Source organism: Salvelinus fontinalis, unplaced genomic scaffold (genome assembly GCF_029448725.1).
Source record: "Salvelinus fontinalis isolate EN_2023a unplaced genomic scaffold, ASM2944872v1 scaffold_0174, whole genome shotgun sequence".
Lineage (NCBI taxonomy): Eukaryota > Metazoa > Chordata > Actinopteri > Salmoniformes > Salmonidae > Salvelinus > Salvelinus fontinalis.
In genome coordinates, this window is record NW_026600383.1 from 300,897 (window position 1) to 319,943 (window position 19,047).

Consider the following 19,047-nt stretch of genomic DNA (forward strand, 5'->3'; position numbering starts at 1 on the left):
GGGGCGGCAGGTAGCCTAGTGGTTAGAGTGGAGGGGAGGCAGGTAGCCTAGTGGTTAGAGTGGAGGGGAGGCAGGTAGACTAGTGGTTAGAGTGGAGGGGAGGCAAGTAGACTAGTGGTTAGAGTGGAGGGGCGGCAGGTAGACTAGTGGTTAGAGTGGAGGGGAGGCAGGTAGCCTAGTGGTTAGAGTGGAGGGGCGGCAGGTAGCCTAGTGGTTAGAGTGGAGGGGCGGCAGGTAGACTAGTGGTTAGAGTGGAGGGGCGGCAGGTAGACTAGTGGTTAGAGTGTTGGACTAGTAACCAGCAGGTAGCCTAGTGGTTAGAGTGGAGGGGCGGCAGGTAGCCTAGTGGTTAGAGTGGAGGGGAGGCAGGTAGCCTAGTGGTTAGAGTGGAGGGGATGCAGGTAGACTAGTGGTTAGAGTGGAGGGGCGGCAGGTAGCCTAGTGGTTAGAGGGGAGGGGTGGCAGGTAGACTAGTGGTTAGAGTGGAGGGGAGGCAGGTAGACTAGTGGTTAGAGTGGAGGGGAGACAGGTAGCCTAGTGGTTAGAGTGGAGGGGCGGCAGGTAGACTAGTGGTTAGAGTGGAGGGGAGGCAGGTAGCCTAGTGGTTAGAGTGGAGGGGAGGCAGGTAGACTAGTGGTTAGAGTGGAGGGGAGGCAGGTAGACTAGTGGTTAGAGTGGAGGGGAGGCAGGTAGACTAGTGGTTAGAGTGGAGGGGAGGCAGGTAGACTAGTGGTTAGAGTGGAGGGGCGGCAGGTAGACTAGTGGTTAGAGTGGAGGGGAGGCAGGTAGCCTAGTGGTTAGAGTGGAGGGGCGGCAGGTAGCCTAGTGGTTAGAGTGGAGGGGCGGCAGGTAGACTAGTGGTTAGAGTGGAGGGGCGGCAGGTAGACTAGTGGTTAGAGTGGAGGGGCGGCAGGTAGACTAGTGGTTAGAGTGGAGGGGAGGTAGGTAGCCAACTGGTTAGAGTGGAGGGGAGGCAGGTAGACTAGTGGTTAGAGTGGAGGGGCGGCAGGTAGACTAGTGGTTAGAGTGGAGGGGAGGCAGGTAGACTAGTGGTTAGAGTGGAGGAGAGGCAGGTAGACTAGTGGTTAGAGTGGAGGAGAGACAGGTAGCCTAGTGGTTAGAGTGGAGGGGCGGCAGGTAGCCTAGTGGTTAGAGTGGAGGGGAGACAGGTAGACTAGTGGTTAGAGTGGAGGGGCGGCAGGTAGACTAGTGGTTAGAGTGGAGGGGCGGCAGGTAGCCTAGTGGTTAGAGTGGAGGGGTGGCAGGTAGCCTAGTGGTTAGAGTGGAGGGGCGGCAGGTAGCCTAGTGGTTAGAGTGGAGGGGCGGCAGGTAGACTAGTGGTTAGAGTGGAGGGGAGGCAGGTAGACTAGTGGTTAGAGTGGAGGGGAGACAGGTAGCCTAGTGGTTAGAGTGGAGGGGCGGCAGGGAGACTAGTGGTTAGAGTGGAGGGGTGGCAGGTACACTAGTGGTTAGAGTGTTGGGCCAGTAACCAGCAGGTAGCCTAGTGGTTAGAGGGGAGGGGAGGCAGGTAGACTAGTGGTTAGAGTGGAGGGGCGGCAGGTAGACTAGTGGTTAGAGTGGAGGGGAGGCAGGTAGACTAGTGGTTAGAGGGGGGGAGGCAGGTAGACTAGTGGTTAGAGTGGAGGGGAGGCAGGTAGACTAGTGGTTAGAGTGGAGGGGCGGCAGGTAGCCTAGTGGTTAGAGTGGAGGGGAGGCAGGTAGACTAGTGGTTAGAGTGGAGGGACTAGTAACCAGCAGGTAGCCTAGTGGTTAGAGTGGAGGGGTGGCAGGTAGCCTAGTGGTTAGAGTGGAGGGGCGGCAGGTAGCCTAGTGGTTAGAGTGGAGTTTAGGGGAGGCAGGTAGACTAGTGGTTAGAGTGGAGGGGAGGGGAGGCAGGTAGACTAGTGGTTAGAGTGGAGGGGCAGCAGGTAGCCTAGTGGTTAGAGTGGAGGGGAGGTAGGTAGACTAGTGGTTAGAGTGGAGGGGCGGCAGGTAGACTAGTGGTTAGAGTGGAGGGGTGGTAGGTAGACTAGTGGTTAGAGTGGAGGGGAGGCAGGTAGCCTAGTGGTTAGAGTGGAGGGGAGGCAGGTAGACTAGTGGTTAGAGTTGAGGGGTGGCAGGTAGCCTAGTGGTTAGAGTGGAGGGGCGGCAGGTAGCCTAGTGGTTAGAGTGGAGGGGAGACAGGTAGCCTAGTGGTTAGAGTGGAGGGGAGGCAGGTAGACTAGTGGTTAGAGTGGAGGGGCGGCAGGTAGACTAGTGGTTAGAGTGGAGGGGAGGCAGGTAGACTAGTGGTTAGAGTGGAGGGGCGGCAGGTAGCCTAGTGGTTAGAGGGGAGGGGAGGCAGGTAGCCTAGTGGTTAGAGTGGAGGGGCGGCAGGTAGACTAGTGGTTAGAGTGGAGGGGAGGCAGGTAGCCTAGTGGTTAGAGTGGAGGGGAGGCAGGTAGACTAGTGGTTAGAGTGGAGGGGCGGCAGGTAGACTAGTGGTTAGAGTGGAGGGGAGGCAGGTAGACTAGTGGTTAGAGTGGAGGGGCGGCAGGTAGCCTAGTGGTTAGAGGGGAGGGGAGGCAGGTAGCCTAGTGGTTAGAGTGGAGGGGCGGCAGGTAGACTAGTGGTTAGAGGGGAGGGGCGGCAGGTAGACTAGTGGTTAGAGTGTTGGACCAGTAACCAGCAAGTAGCCTAGTGGTTAGAGTGGAGGGGCGGCAGGTCGACTAGTGGTTAGAGTGGAGGGGCGGCAGGTAGCCTAGTGGTTAGAGTGGAGGGGCGACAGGTAGCCTAGTGGTTAGAGTGTTGGACCAGTAACCAGCAGGTAGCCTAGTGGTTAGAGTGGAGGGGAGGCATGTAGACTAGTGGTTAGAGTGGAGGGGCGGCAGGTAGCCTAGTGGTTAGAGTGGAGGGGAGGCAGGTAGACTAGTGGTTAGAGTGGAGGGGAGGCAGGTAGACTAGTGGTTAGAGTGGAGGGACGGCAGGTAGACTAGTGGTTAGAGTGGAGGGGAGGCAGGTAGACTAGTGGTTAGAGTGGAGGGGCGGCAGGTAGCTTAGTGGTTAGAGTGTTGGACCAGTAACCAGCAGGTAGCCTAGTGGTTAGAGTGTTGGACTAGTAACCAGCAGGTAGCCTAGTGCTTAGAGCGTTGGGACTAGTAACCAGCAGGTAGCCTAGTGGTTAGAGTGTTGGGACAGTAACCAGCAGGTAGCCTAGTGGTTAGAGTGTTGGACTAGTAACCAGCAGGTAGCCTAGTGGTTAGAGTGGAGGGGCGGCAGGTAGCCTAGTGGTTAGAGTGGAGGGGCGGCAGGTAGCCTAGTGGTTAGAGTGTTGAACTAGTAACCAGCAGGTAGCCTAGTGGTTAGAGCATTGGGCCAGTAACCAGCAGGTAGTCTAGTGGTTAGAGTGTTGGTCCAGTAACCAGCAGGTAGCCTAGTGGTTAGAGTGTTGGTCCAGTAACCAGCAGGTAGCCTAGTGGTTAGAGTGGAGGGGCGGCAGGTAGCCTAGTGGTTAGAGTGTTGGACCAGTAACCAGCAGGTAGCCTAGTGGTTAGAGCGTTGGGCTAGTAACCAGCAGGTAGCCTAGTGGTTAGAGTGTTGGACTAGTAACCAGCAGGTAGCCTAGTGGTTAGAGTGTTGGACCAGTAACCAGCAGGTAGCCTAGTGGTTAGAGTGGAGGGGCGGCAGGTAGACTAGTGGTTAGAGTGTTGGACTAGTAACCAGCGGGTAGCCTAGTGGTTAGAGTGTTGGACTAGTAACCAGCAGGTAGCCTAGTGGTTAGAGTGGAGGGGCGGCAGGTAGCCTAGTGGTTAGAGTGGAGGGGCGGCAGGTTGCCTAGTGGTTAGAGCGTTGGACTAGTAACCAGCAGGTAGCCTAGTGGTTAGAGTGTTGGACTAGTAACCAGCAGGTAGCCTAGTGGTTAGAGTGTTGGACTAGTAACCAGCAGGTAGCCTAGTGGTTAGAGCATTGGGCCAGTAACCAGCAGGTAGCCTTGTGGTTAGAGTGTTGGACTAGTAACCAGCAGGTAGCCTAGTGGTTAGAGTGTTGGACTAGTAACCAGCAGGTAGCCTAGTGGTTAGAGCATTGGGCCAGTAACCAGCAGGTAGCCTAGTGGTTAGAGCATTGGGCCAGTAACCAGCAGGTAGCCTAGTGGTTAGAGCGTAGGGCCAGTAACCAGCAGGTAGCCTAGTGGTTAGAGCATTGGGCCAGTAACCAGCAGGTAGCCTAGTGGTTAGAGCGTTGGGTCAGTAACCGGCAGGTAGCCTAGTGGTTAGAGCGTTGGGTCAGTAACCAGCAGGTAGCCTAGTGGTTAGAGCGTTGGACCAGTAACCAGCAGGTAACCTAGTGGTTAGAGCATTGGGCCAGTAACCAGCAGGTAGCCTAGTGGTTAGAGCGTTGGGTCAGTAACCGGCAGGTAGCCTAGTGGTTAGAGCGTTGGGCCAGTAACCAGCAGGTAGCCTAGTGGTTAGAGCATTGGGCCAGTAACCAGCAGGTAGCCTAGTGGTTAGAGTGTTGGACCAGTAACACAAAAGGTTGCTAGATTGAATCCCCCGAGCTGAGCCACACGGGACCACATCCCGAGCTAACAAGGTAAAAATGTGTCGTTATGCCCCTTAACCAGGCGGTTATCCCGGGTAGGCTGTCATTGTAAATAAGGAGTTGTAACTGACTTGCCTAGTAAAGTTTTTTTAAATGGTGCAGTTTTAGATATTAAGAGCCTCGTTATGAATTCTGAAGAGGGTATTAATCACATGTCTTTATATTGACTTGAAACTGACAGGCAGACAGACAGAGGAGGGAAAGAGGAGAGAGATTAGAGGAGGGAGAGAGAGGAGGGAGAGATTAGAGGAGGAGGGAGAGAGAAGAGAGAGAGATTAGAGGAGGAAGAGAGAGGAGGGAGAGAGGGAGAGGAAGATGAGAGATTAGAGGAGGGAGAGAAGAGAGAGAGATTAGAGGAGGAAGAGAGAGGAGGGAGAGAGGAGAGAGAGAAAGATTAGAGGAGGTAGGGAGAGGAGGGAGAGAGGGAGGGGAAGATTTGAGGAGGGAGAGAGGAGAGAGAGAGATTAGAGGAGGAAGAGAGGAGGGAGAGAGGAGAGAGAGAGATTAGAGGAGAGGAGGGAGAGAGGAGAGAGAGAGATTAGAGGAGGGAGGGAGAGGGAGAGGAGAGGGAGAGGGAGATGAGATAAATGAGGAAAAGGTCTGTGACAAATCTTTTCCCATTGAATACAATGTATTGACTATAAACGTCAACCCTGTAACACTACCTTTTTAGCAAAAAACGTGCCATGATGACATTGTCCTATGATATCATGTTGGATCACAGCTCCTTCAGCCTTCATCATTCTAGGAAACACACTGTACAGTTGTCCTATGATAGATGCACTACATGTGATCAGATTCCCGGGTCTAAAGTAGTGCACTACATCTGATCAGATTCCCCGGTCTAAAGTAGTGCACTACATCTGATCAGATTCCCAGGTCTAAAGTAGTGCACTACATCTGATCAGATTCCCCGGTCTAAAGTAGTGCACTACATCTGATCAGATTCCCTGGTCTAAAGTAGTGCACTACATCTGATCAGATTCCCAGGTCTAAAGTAGTGCACGACATCTGATCTGATTCCCGGGTCTAAAGTAGTTCACTACATCTGATCAGATTCCCGGGTCTAAAGTAGTGCACTACATCTGATCAGATTCCCGGGTCTAAAGTAGTGCACTACATCTGATCAGATTCCCAGGTCTAAAGTAGTGCACTACATGTGATCATATTCCCGGGTCTAAAGTAGTGCACTACATCTGATCAGATTCCCAGGTCTAAAGTAGTGCACTACATGTGATCATATTCCCGGGTCTAAAGTAGTGCACGACACAGGGAATAGGGTGCTGTTTAGGACACACGGAACAGTCTGGCCAACATAACTACTAACTATCTCTTCTCATAATACATGTCGCAGGACATTTTCCACCTGATGTGTTTCCTGCCAGTTGTCCGCTGGGCACACTACGGTTCCCCTCAATCAGAAAGGAGGACAAACAACACACTTGAAGAAGAGGTACTGAGAATCAGACGTTCCTGGAAATCCCTCCTTGTGCTCTTGGATCTATCCGGGATAAGTGAACATGACAGATGGCTAAGTGTCTATTTTTCCCATCAACTCAAACACTTTTTTTTTCTAGACGTCATTTGTTTAGATTAGCTGAGCCTGTAAACGCTTGCTAGCAGCCCCTTTTGCGTCTCTATTTATACACGTTTTTATTCCATCTCTTTGCCTGCGGCACTAAGCTGTATCAGAGAAGAGCGAGAAAAAGAGAGAGAGAGAGGGAGAGTGGGAGTGAGTGAGAGAGTGAGAGAGTGAGAGAACGAGAGAGAGAGACAGAGAGAGAGACAGAGACAGAGAGAGAGAGTGAGAGAGAGCGAGAGAGAGAGAGAGAGAGAGAGAGAGAAAGAGAGAGAGAAAGAAAGAGTGCGCGAGAGAGAGAGAGTGAGAGCACACTAACCTGTTCTACTAACACACTGAAGCCTCAGGACCAGAACATCTAATCAATCAGGGTAAAACAAATTACAACACAGTCAAAACAAAACTAAATTGCTTATTGGGAAACACAAGCACAAGCACAGAGCAAAATGCAGTGCTATCTGGCCCTAAATCGACAGTACACCGTGGCTAACTATTTGACCAGGGTTACTGATCAAAACCTTAGAAAAACCTTGACAAAGTACAGGCTCAGTGAGCACAGCCTTGCCATTGAGAAGGGTAGACACAGGAAAACCTGGCTCCCTGTAGAGGAAAGGCTGTGCAACCACTGCACAACAGCAGAACCTGAGACGGAGCTGCATTTCCTGACAAAATGTCAAAAATATAAAACAACTAGAGAGTGTCATTTCCCCAAATGTGAAACCCTTATTCAAGGTTTCAAAGACTTCTCTGATGAGAATAGGCTACCCGTCCTGTTGGGGGAGGATGCAGAAGGGTAGGTTACAGAGGTAGGTTACAGAGGTAGTTTATAGACGTAGGTTATAGAGGTAGGTTATAGAGGTAGGTTATAGAGGTAGGTTACAGAGGTAGGTTACAGAGGTAGGTTATAGAGGTAGGTTACAGAGGTAGGTTATAGAGGTAGGTTATAGAGGTAGGTTATAGAGGTAGGTTACAGAGGTAGGTTATAGAGGTAGGTTACAGAGGTAGGTTACAGAGGTAGGTTATAGAGGTAGGTTACAGAGGTAGGTTACAGAGGTAGGTTACAGAGGTAGGTTATAGAGGTAGGTTATAGAGGTAGGTTACAGAGGTAGGTTACAGAGGTAGGTTATAGAGGTAGGTTACAGAGGTAGGTTATAGAGGTAGGTTACAGAGGTAGGTTATAGAGGTAGGTTACAGAGGTAGGTTATAGAGGTAGGTTATAGAGGTAGGTTATAGAGGTAGGTTATAGAGGTAGGTTATAGAGGTAGGTTATAGAGGTAGGTTACAGAGGTAGGTTATAGAGGTAGGTTATAGAGGTAGGTTATAGAGGTAGGTTACAGAGGTAGGTTACAGAGGTAGGTTACAGAGGTAGGTTACAGAGGTAGGTTATAGAGGTAGGTTACAGAGGTAGGTTACAGAGGTAGGTTACAGAGGTAGGTTACAGAGGTAGGTTATAGAGGTAGGTTACAGAGGTAGGTTACAGAGGTAGGTTACAGAGGTAGGTTACAGAGGTAGGTCTGGTGTGTCGGTATGTCTGTGTGTCCGGTGGGTCTGTATGTCTGTGTGTCCGGTGTGTCCTGTGTGTCCGGTGTGGCTGGTGGGTCTGGTGGGTCTGGTGTGTCGGTGTGTGTCGGTGTGGCTGGTGGGTCTGATAGTGCGTCAATAGTGACACCGTTAGGTGTTTCCAGATCAGACTGGTGCTGGAGTGGAAAATCAAGTCATGCAGATGGATGGTTCAGCCCACTCCACTTTAATGAGGTGCTGCTGGTTCCAGCATCATCTGAATTCTATTGTTCTGCTGTTACCCAATCCACTACACTCCAACCCAGTTCCGGTATCACACCGTGTGGAGGTTCTGGCTACATTCATACATACATTCTAGCCCAGTTGGGACCGGTACCAACAGCCCCTTCCAACCCCTTGTCTCATTGTCCGGTCCGACCCCACTTACCACACATCACGTGCCTGTCTCACCTGCTTTCTGCTTTCTTGGACAACGTTCCTCATTGTTTACCTTAAACACACAGCGCTCCCATTCCCCCTTTTGTCTGTCGAGAAATCCCAAACACACGTTTCCCACTGCTGAAGCTTGATGAAGCAAGAGGCCTGAGTTAGAACACTGCTGAAGCTTGATGAAGCAAGAGGCCTGAGTTAGAACGCTACTGAAGCTTGATGAAGCAGGGGGCCTGAGTCAGAACGCTGCTGAAGTTTGATGAAGCAAGAGGCCTGAGTCAGAACGCTGCTGAAGCTTGATGAAGCAGGGGGCCTGAGTCAGAACGCTGCTGAAGCTTGATGAAGCAGGGGGCCTGAGTCAGAACGCTGCTGAAGCTTGATGAAGCAGGGGGCCTGAGTCAGAACGCTGCTGAAGTTTGATGAAGCAGGGGGCCTGAGTCAGAACGCTGCTGAAGTTTGATGAAGCAGGGGGCCTGAGTCAGAACGCTGCTGAAGTTTGATGAAGCAAGAGGCCTGAGTCAGAACGCTGCTGAAGCTTGATGAAGCATGGGGCCTGAGTTAGAACGCTACTGAAGCTTGATGAAGCAGGGGGCCTGAGTCAGAACGCTGCTGAAGCCTGATGAAGCAGGGGGCCTGAGTCAGAACACTGCTGAAGCTTGATGAAGCAGGGGGCCTGAGTCAGAACGCTGCTGAACCTTGATGAAGAAGGAGGCCTGAGTCAGAACCCTGCTGAAGCTTGATGAAGCAGGGGGCCTGAGTCAGAACACTGCTGAAGCTTGATGAAGCATGGGGCCTGAGTCAGAACACTGCTGAAGCTTGATGAAGCAGGGGGCCTGAGTCAGAACGCTGCTGAAGCCTGATGAAGCAGGGGGCCTGAGTCAGAACCCTGCTGAAGCTTGATGAAGCATGGGGCCTGAGTCAGAACGCTGCTGAAGCTTGATGAAGCAGGGGGCCTGAGTCAGAACACTGCTGAAGCTTGATGAAGCAGGGGGCCTGAGTCAGAACGCTGCTGAAGGTTGATGAAGCAGGGGGCCTGAGTCAGAACGTTGCTGAAGCTTGATGAGGATATATATATAGGATATATAATCAATAGGATATATAATCAATAGGATATACAATCAATAGGATATATAATCAATAGGATATAAAGTGAATAAGATATATAACCAATAGGATATATAATCAATAGGATATATAATCAATAGGATATATAGTGAATAGGATATATAATCAATAGGATATATAATCAATAGGATATATAATCAATAGGATACATAGTGAATATGATATATAATCAATAGGATATAGAGTGAATAGGATATATAGTGAATAGGATATATAGTGAATAGGATATATAATCAATAGGATATATAATCAATAGGATATATAATCAATAGGATATATAACCAATAGGATATATAATCAGTAGGATATATAATCAATAGGATATATAATCAGTAGGATATATAGTGAATAGGATATATAATCAATAGGATATATAGTGAATAGGATATATAATCAATAGGATATATAATCAATAGGATATATAATCAATAGGATATATAGTGAATAGGATATATAATCAATAGGATATATAATCAAAGCTAACGTTATAAGCTTGTGTTGTCATGTGTTGCTGCTTTGCTATGCTGTTGTCTTAGGTCTCTCTTTATGTAGTGTCCTGTTGTCTCTCTTGTTGTGATGTGTGTTTTGTCCTATATTTATATTTATATATAAACTCAGCAGAAGCAGAGACGGCCCTTTTTCAGGACTCTGTCTTTCAGAGATCATTCGTAAAAATCCAAATAACTTCACAGATCTTCATTGTAAAAGGGTTTAAACACTGTTTCCCATGCTGGTCCAATGAACCATAAACAATTAATGAACAAGCACCTGTGGAACGATCGTTAAGACACTAACAGCTTACAGACGGTAAGATCACAGTTATGAAAGCTTAGGACACTAAAGAGGCCTTTCTACTGACTTTGAAAAACACCAAAAGAAAGATGCCCAGGGTCCCTGCTCATCTGCGTGAACGTGCCTAAGGCATGCTGCAAGGAGGCATGAGGACTGCAGATGTGGCCAGGGCAATAAAATTGCAATGTCCATACTGTGAGACGCCTAAGACAGCGCTACAGGGAGACAGGACGGACAGCTGACCGTCCTCACAGTGGCAGACCACGTGTAACAACACCTGCACAGGATCGGTACATCCGAACATCACACCTGCGGGACAGGTACAGGAGGGCAACAACTGCCCGAGTTACACCAGGAACGCACAATCCCTGCATCAGTGCTCAGACTGTCCACAATAGGCTGAGAGAGGCTGGACTGAGGGCTTGTAGGCCTGTTGTAAGGCAGGTCCTCACCAGACATCACCGGTAACAACGTCGCCTACGGGCACAAACCCACCGTCGCTGGACCAGACAAGACTGGCAAAAAGTGCTCTTCACTGACGAGTCGCGGTTTTGTCTCACCAGGGGTGATGGTCGGATTCGCTAGGGTTAGGGTTAGGGTGGGGGTTAGGGTGAGGGGTGAGGGTTAGGGTGAGGGTTAGGGTTAGGGTGAGGGTTAGGGTGAGGGTTAGGGTGAGGGTGGGGGTTAGGGTGAGGGGTTAGGGTGAGGGTCAGGGTTAGGGTGGGGGTTAGGGTGGGGGTTAGGGTGAGGGTTAGAGTGAGGGTGGAGGTGAGGGTTAGAGTGAGGGTTAGGGTGAGGGTGAGGGTTAGGGTGGGGGTGAGGGTTAGGGTGAGGGTTAGGGTTAGGGTTAGGGTGAGGGTGAGGGTTAGGGTGAGGGTGAGGGTGAGGGTGAGGGTTAGGGTGAGGGTGAGGGTGAGGGTGAGGGTTAGGGTGAGGGTTAGGTGAGGGTTGGGTGAGGGTGAGGGTTAGGGTGAGGGTTAGGGTTAGGGTGAGGGTTAGGGTTAGGTGAGGGTGAGGGTTAGGGTTAGGGTTAGGGTGGGGGTTAGGGTGAGGGTTAGGGTTAGGGTGAGGGTTAAGGTGAGGGTTAGGGTTAGGGTGAGGGTTCGAGTGAGGATGAGGGTGAGGGTGAGGGTTAGGATGAGGGTTAGGGTGAGGGTTAGGATGAGGGTTAGGGTGAGGGTTAAGGTGAGGGTTAGGGTGGGGGTTAGGGTGGGGGTTAGGGTGAGGGTTAGGGTTAGGGTTAGGGTGGGGGTTAGGGTGAGGGTTAGGGTTAGGGTGAGGGTTAGGGTTAGGTGAGGGTTAGGGTTAGGGTTAGGGTTAGGGTGGGGGTGAGAGTTAGGTGAGGGGAATGGAAGTTACAACTGATTAGATGTGATTGTAACTTGTTAAATTTGGAGAAAAAGTTACACTGAGTTATGACTGTTGTGTGTACGTGCCTGTCTGTCTGTCTGTCTGTCTTTCTGTCTGTCTGTCTGTCTGTCTGTCTGTCTGTCTGTCTGTCTGTCTGTCTGTCTGTCTGTCTGTCTGTCTGTCTGTCTGTCTGTCCGTGTTGATTTTCTTGTTTATGTAAGTGACCACACCACAAGTGGAGCAAGAGGAGGTTACATGAAAAAGCGGTAATCAGTCAAGTGAAGACTCTGTGTCACAATGTTTGGCCACCAGCTGTGTGGTCAGATGGATGTCCTAACAAAGACACTATAAACACCAAGCCTCTGTCCTGTCGCAGATGGATGTCCTAACAAAGACACTATAAACACCAAGCCTCTGTCCTGTCGCAGTTCATCAACGTGAGTTCAAACCAACAGCGGTTTCATCACCGATCGCTCCCCAAAGCAATCAGTGGTCGCTGTTGTCTGGACGCACTCTTTCATCTCCCCTCTCCTCGCTCCCCTCTGCCCTCTACTCTCTCCCCTCCTCATCTCCTCTCCCCTCACCCCTATCCTCCCCTCCACTCTTCTCTTCTCTTCTCTTCTCCTCTCACCTCACCCCTATCCTCCCCTCTCTCTCTCCTCTTCTCTCCTCTTCTCTTCTCCGCTCACCTCACCCCTATCCTCCCCTCTCTTCTCTCCTCCCCTCCTCTCTCCTCTTCTCTCCTCTTCTCTTCTCCTCTCACCTCACCCCTATCCTCCCCTCTCTCTCTCCTCTTCTCTCCTCTTCTCTTCTCCGCTCACCTCACCCCTATCCTCCCCTCTCTTCTCTCCTCCCCTCCTCTCTCCTCTTCTCTCCTCTTCTCTTCTCCGCTCACCTCACCCCTATCCTCCCCTCTCTCTCTCCTCTTCTCTCCTCTTCTCTTCTCCTCTCACCTCACCCTTATCCTCCCCTCTCTCTCTCCTCTCCTCTCCTCTTCTCTTCTCCTCTCACCTCACCCCTATCCTCCCCTCTCTTCTCTCCTCTTCCTCTCCTCTTCTCTTCTCCGCTCACCTCACCCCTATCCTCCCCTCTCTTCTCTCCTCCCCTCCTCTCTCCTCTTCTCTCCTCTTCTCTTCCTCTCCTCTTCTCTTCTCCTCTCACCTCACCCCTATCCTCCCCTCTCTTCTCTCCTCCCCTCCTCTCTCCTCTTCTCTTCTCTTCTATCCTCCCCTCTCTTTTCTTCTCCTCTCCTCTCTTCTCCTCTCTCCTCTCTTCTCTCTTCTCTTCTCCTCTCCTCTCCTCTCTTCTCTTCTCTCCTCTTCTCTCCTCTTCTCTTCTCCTCTCTTCTCTCCTCTTCTCTCCTCTTCTCTCCTCTTCTCTTCTCCTCTCTTCTCTCCTCTTCTCTTCTCCTCTCTTCTCCTCTCTTCTCTCCTCTTCTCTTCTCCTCTCCTCTCTTCTCTCCTCTTCTCTTCTCCTCTCTTCTGTCCTCTCCTCTTCTCTCCACTTCTCTTCTCTTCTCTTCTCCTCTCTTCTCTTCTCCTCTCTCCTCTCCTCTCCTCTCTTCTCTTCTCTTCTCCTCTCCTCTCTTCTCTCCTCTTCTCCTCTCCTCTCTTCTCTCTTCTTCTCTCTCCTCTCTCCTCTCCTCTCCTCTCCTCTCCTCTCTTCTCTTCTCTTCTCCTCTCTTCTCTCCTCTTCTCTTCTCCTCTCTTCTCTTCTCTCCTCTTCTCTTCTCCTCTCCTCTCTTCTCTCCTCTTCTCTTCTTCTCTCCCCTCTCTACTCTCCCCTCTCCTCTCCCCCCTCTCCCATCGCCTCTCCCCTTTCTTCTCTCTCCTCTCCCTTCTCCTCCCCTTTCCCCTCTACTTTCTCCTTTCTCTCCTCTCCCCTCCTCTCCCCTCTCCTCTCTCCACTCTCCTACATTGGTCCCCGCTGGCTTCACAGAATCCACAGAATCTCTGACGGTTCTTGGAAGACTGGCATCTAGGAAGTTCTAGGAAGTGGGGACCCAGACCTGGGTCGATTTAAGGGGTAGATGAGGAGGTTTATAACGTGGGTTATTTATTTGAATGGGCATACAGAGTAAATTCATTCTCAGGAGTCCCAAATGGAAAACTATTCACTATTTAGTGGCACCTATTTTCATATGGGCCCTGGTCAAAAGTAGTGCATTTTATAGGGAGTTTTACCTGCTGAGCAAAGCAAAGTAGGGTAAAACCATTCCCTCCCAACATTGCCCCCGATCTTTCTTCAGTTATACAATGTTATGAGGCTTAATTAAGTGAACTCAGCTATGGAATTAGCACACCCTGCTCCAAATACTAATTGACAGATTATAAATGGGTGGTTAGGTTTGAGTATAAAGGTCAAAGATGGGCTCCTGGCATGTCAACAAACTGTCCCACTTTCCAGGACAGACGGAGAGCTGTTGTCTGTGTTTGGTGATTGCTCCTCTTTCATTTCTCTCTTCTCTTCTCTCTCCTCCCTCTCCCCTCTCTCCTCTCCTCCCTCCTCCTCTCCTCTCCTTTCCTCTCTCCCCTCTCCCCTCTCTCCTCTCCTCCTCTCCTCTCCTTTCCTCTCTCCCCTCCCTCTCTCCCCTCTCCCCTCTCCTCTCCTTTCCTCTCTCCCCTCTCCTCTCTCTCCTCTCCTCTCCTTTCCTCCCTCCCCTCCCTCTCTCCCCTCTCTCCTCTCCTCCCTCCTCCTCTCCTCTCCTTTCCTCTCTCCCCTCTCCCCTCTCCTCCCTCCTCCTCTCCTCTCCTTTCCTCTCTCCCCTCCCTCTCCTCTCTCCTCTCTCCTCTCTCCTCTCTCCTCTCTCCTCTCTCCTCTCTCCTCTCTCCTCTCTCCTCTCTCCTCCCTCTCTCCTCTCTCCTCTCCCCCCTTCTCCTTTCTCCTCTCTCCCCTCCCCTTTCTTTCGCCTCTCCTTTCCCCCCCTTTCCTCCCTCTCCCCCCCCCCCTTTCCTCCCTCTCCTCTCTCCTCTCCTCTCTCCTCTGATTGCTGAGGCAAGAGACAACAAAACGATTTTTAAAAAGTCAACTTTTAATATTACCAAAGTTTGGTGAACAATGGGTGAAAAAAATGTACATTTTTTTTTAACAATATTTTTAAGAATATTTTTTTATAGTAAAATTCACAGTTTCAGTGATTGATGAAAAAGAACTGGCATCGCTACTCTGATTGAAGAAGAACCTTCAGTGGAGTGAAAAACACAATACAAAGAGACGCACAGCGACTAACAGTTCAAATTAAAAACAACATCAGCAAACATAATGGAACATCTATAAGGTCCTTGAATCCAGACCTCTGTGGTGATGTGACAGACTGGTGTGTTTCCAGGTGATGTGACAGACTGGTGTGTTTCCAGGTGATGTGACAGACTGGTGTGTTTCCAGGTGATGTGACAGACTGGTGTGTTTCCAGGTGATGTGACAGACTGGTGTGTTTCCAGGTGATGTGACAGACTGGTGTATTTCCAGGTGATGTGACAGACTGGTGTGTTTCCAGGTGCTCTGTGGTGATGTGACAGACTGGTGTATTTCCAGACCTCTGTGGTGATGTGACAGACTGGTGTATTTCCAGGGGATCTGTGGTGATGTGACAGACTGGTGTGTTTCCAGGTGATGTGACAGACTGGTGTGTTTCCAGGTGATGTGACAGACTGGTGTATTTCCAGGGGATCTGTGGTGATGTGACAGACTGGTGTGTTTCCAGGTGATGTGACAGACTGATGTATTTCCAGGTGCTCTGTGGTGATGTGACAGACTGGTGTGTTTCCAGGTGATGTGACAGACTGGTGTATTTCCAGGTGATGTGACAGACTGGTGTGTTTCCAGGTGATGTGACAGACTGGTGTGTTTCCAGGTGATGTGACAGACTGGTGTATTTCCAGGGGATCTGTGGTGATGTGACAGACTGGTGTGTTTCCAGGTGATGTGACAGACTGGTGTATTTCCAGGTGATGTGACAGACTGGTGTATTTCCAGGTGCTCTGTGGTGCCAGCCGCGTTGGTGCCAGCCGCGTTGGTGCCAGCCGCGTTGGTGCCAGCCGCGTTGGTGCCAGCCGCGTTGGTGCCAGCCGCGTTGGTGCCAGCCGCGTTGGTGCCAGCCGCGTTGGTGCCAGCCGTGTTGGTGCCAGCAAAACCATACAGCATGTTAACATGTCGTCCCGTTTCCAAAACGTTGGGCCAAACTCTCTAAATACATGACTCTGTGTGCCAGCTATGTTGGTGTCTGCCGTCTACCGGGAGGGGAAGCCACTCAAATACATCTTCAACGACCCCCTTCGTCAATATAAACATCAATATAACGAGGCCTTCATCATGAACACCAACGTTAAAACCACAATATTCAAACAGAAATAGACCACCCACACTATGAGTGTGTTTCACCTGACGGAAGCGGTCTGACAGCTTCCACTTTTTATTAAACCTCCAAAACAAACATCTCGTTGTTTTTACTTCTCTATCTTCTCCTCGTTGTTGTTGTTGTTGATGTTGTTGTTCTCTTTCCTCAGCGCTCGTGGGATGATCTTCTTCTGGACAAATAGTCTCTGGAGGAACTTGTCTGAGAGACTCAGAGGGAAATAACTATAAAGGAAGTTAATGAGGCCCACGCCGGGTCCAGCGTAGTATCGGACCAGAGGCCGGGGGGAGAGCAGCGCCTCGCTGATGGTGTTGATGACCGGCGACAGGTCCTCGTTAGCCGACTGGGCGAAGCGTTGGAACAGCTCCTTGGTCTCGTGGATGTAGTCCTCCCCGTACTCCTCCAGCAGGCCTGCGGACAGGTTGTGGATCAGGTTCTTGTACTGACGCTCCCAGTACTCCTGGTTACCGGACTGACCTGGGATCAGAAGATATAAAGGAGTTAACAGTGAGTTCCCTTTACACCGTAGGTTCTCTATCTTATCCCAGGACGCCTGGTTACCGGACTGACCTGGGATCAGAACATATAGAGGAGGATGGCAATATGAGGATGGCAAGATGGTGGACACTTTGACCCCACAGGGTTCCAGCTATAACCCTAACCCTCACCTGTCTTGTATGAGGATGGCAGTATGGTGGACACTTTGACCCCCCAGGGTTCCATTTCGTGGCGCAGTGTGTTGATGAACAGGTTGAGAGCTGCCTTGGAGGCTCCGTACGCTGCTAGAGAGCGGAACGGCTGCTCTCCTGGAGGGACACAGAGGGACACAGAGGGACACAGAGGGACACAGAGAGAGAGAGAGAGAGAGAGAGAGAGAGAGAGAGAGAGAGAGAGAGAGAGAGAGGAGAGAGAGAGAGAGAGAGAGAGGAGAGAGAGAGAGAAAGAGAGAGAGAGAGAGAGAGAGAGAGAGAGAGAGAGAGAGAGAGAGAGAGAGAGAGAGAGAGAGAGAGAGAGAGAGAGGAGAGAGAGAGAGAGAGAGAGAGAGAGAGAGAGAGAGAGAGAGAGAAGAGAGAGAGAGAGAGAGAGAGAGAGAGAGAGAGAGAGAGAGAGAGAGAGAGAGAGAGAGAGAGAGAGAGAGAGAGAGAGAGAGAGAGAGAGAGAGAGAGAGAGAGAGAGAGAGAGAGAGAGAGAGAGAGAGAGAGAGAGAGAGAGAGATCAGTATTTAATATATATAAATAGATATTTGTTTCAGAGGGTTGAAGGGACGTAACTTTCCCCAAATCAAATCACATTTTATTAGTCACATACACATGGTTAGCAGATGTTAATGCGAGTGTAGCGAAATGCTTGTGCTTCTAGTTCCGACAATGCAGTAATAACCAACGAGTAATCTAACCTAACAACTCCACAACTACTACCTTATACACACAAGTGTAAAGGGATAAAGAATATGTACATAAAGATATATGAATGAGTGATGGTACAGAACGGCATAGGCAAGATGCAGTAGATGGTATAGAGTACGGTATATACATATGAGATGAGTACTGTAGGGTATGTAAACATAAAGTGGCATAGTTTAAAGTGGCTAGTGATACATGTATTACATAAAGATGGCAAGATGCAGTAGATGATATAGAGTACAGTATATACATATGAGATGAGTAATGTAGGGTATGTAAACATTATATTAAATGGCATTGTTTAAAGTGGCTAGTGGTACGTTTTTACATAATTTCCATCAATTCCCATTTTTAAAGTGGCTGGAGTTGAGTCAGTATGTTGGCAGCAGCCACTAAATGTTAGTGGTGGCTGTTTAACAGTCTGATGGCCTTGAGATAGAAGCTGTTTTTCAGTCTCTCGGTCCCTGCTTTGATGCACCTGTACTGACCTCACCTTCTGGATGATAGCGGGGTGAACAGGCAGTGGCTTGGGTGGTTGTTGTCCTTGATGATCTTTATGGCCTTCCTGTGACATCGGGTGGTGTAGGTGTCCTGGAGGGCAGGTAGTTTGCCCCCGGTGATGCGTTGTGCAGACCTCACTACCTTCTGGAGAGCCTTACGGTTGTGGGCGGAGCAGTTGCCGTACCAGGCGGTGATACAGCCCGACAGGATGCTCTCGATTGTGCATCTGTAGAAGTTTGTGAGTGCTTTTGGTGACAAGCCTAATTTCTTCAGCCTCCTGAGGTTGAAGAGGCGCTGCTGCGCCTTCTTCACAACGCTGTCTGTGTGGGTGGACCAATTCAGTTTGTCCGTGATGTGTACACCGAGGAACTTAAAACTTTCCACCTTCTCCACTACTGTCCCGTCGATGTGGATAGGGGGGTGCTCCCTCTGCTGTTTCCTGAAGTCCACAATCATCTCCTTATTGATGAGTTTGGAGGGTACTATGGTGTTAAATGCTGAGCTGTAGTCGATGAACAGCATTCTCACATAGGTATTCCTCTTGTCCAGATGGGTTAGGGCAGTGTGCAGTGTGGTTGCGATTGCGTCGTCTGTGGACCTATTGGGTCGGTAAGCAAATTGGAATGGGTCTAGGGTGTCCGGTAGGGTGGAGGTGATATGATCCTTGACTAGTCTCTCAAAGCACTTCATGATGACGGAAGTGAGTGCTACGGGGCGGTAGTCGTTTAGCTCAGTTACCTTAGTTACCTTACTATCTTAAATAGTACTGATAAAATGGAACTCATGCACTTTGCCCTTCGATTAATGTTTATTTTTATATGGACGACATTAAAAGACGTCAGTAAAGATAAGAAAAGAACACTGGTTCCTACATATTAAAATACATGTCAGTAAAGATTAAACATATATATACAGTGGGGCAAAAAAGTATTTAGTCAGCCACCAATTGTGCAAGTTCTCCCACTTAAAAAGATGAGAGAGGCCTGTAATTTCCATCATAGGTACAGTTCACCTATGACAGACAAAATGAGGAAAAAAAATCCAGAAAATCACATTGTAGGATTTTTAATGAATTTATTAGCAAATTATGGTGGAAAATAAGTATTTGGTCACCTACAAACAAGCAAGATTTCTGGCTCTCACAGACCTGTAACTTCTTCTTTAAGAGGCTCCTCTGTCCTCCACTCGTTACCTGTATTAATGGCACCTGTTTGAACTTGTTATCAATATAAAAGACACCTGTCCACAACCTCAAACAGTCGCACTCCAAACTCCACTATGGCCAAGACCAAAGAGCTGTCAAAGGACACCAGAAACAAAATTGTAGACCTGCACCAGGCTGGGAAGGCTGAATCTGCAATAGGTAAGCAGCTTGGTTTGAAGAAATCAACTGTGGGAGCAATTATTAGGAAAAT

General features: G+C 49.7%; 1 protein-coding gene across 1 annotated transcript; it reads right to left on the reverse strand.

The window, feature by feature from the left end:
• Positions 1-14,387: 14,387 nt before the first annotated feature.
• On the reverse strand, positions 14,388-16,587 carry LOC129844113 (11-beta-hydroxysteroid dehydrogenase type 2-like; the record flags this gene model as incomplete). The annotated part of the gene is made up of 2 exons (XM_055912505.1): positions 14,388-16,205; positions 16,397-16,587. Coding segments are annotated over 2 exons (577 nt in total), but the record flags the coding sequence as incomplete, so codon positions are not given.
• Positions 16,588-19,047: the final 2,460 nt, after the last annotated feature.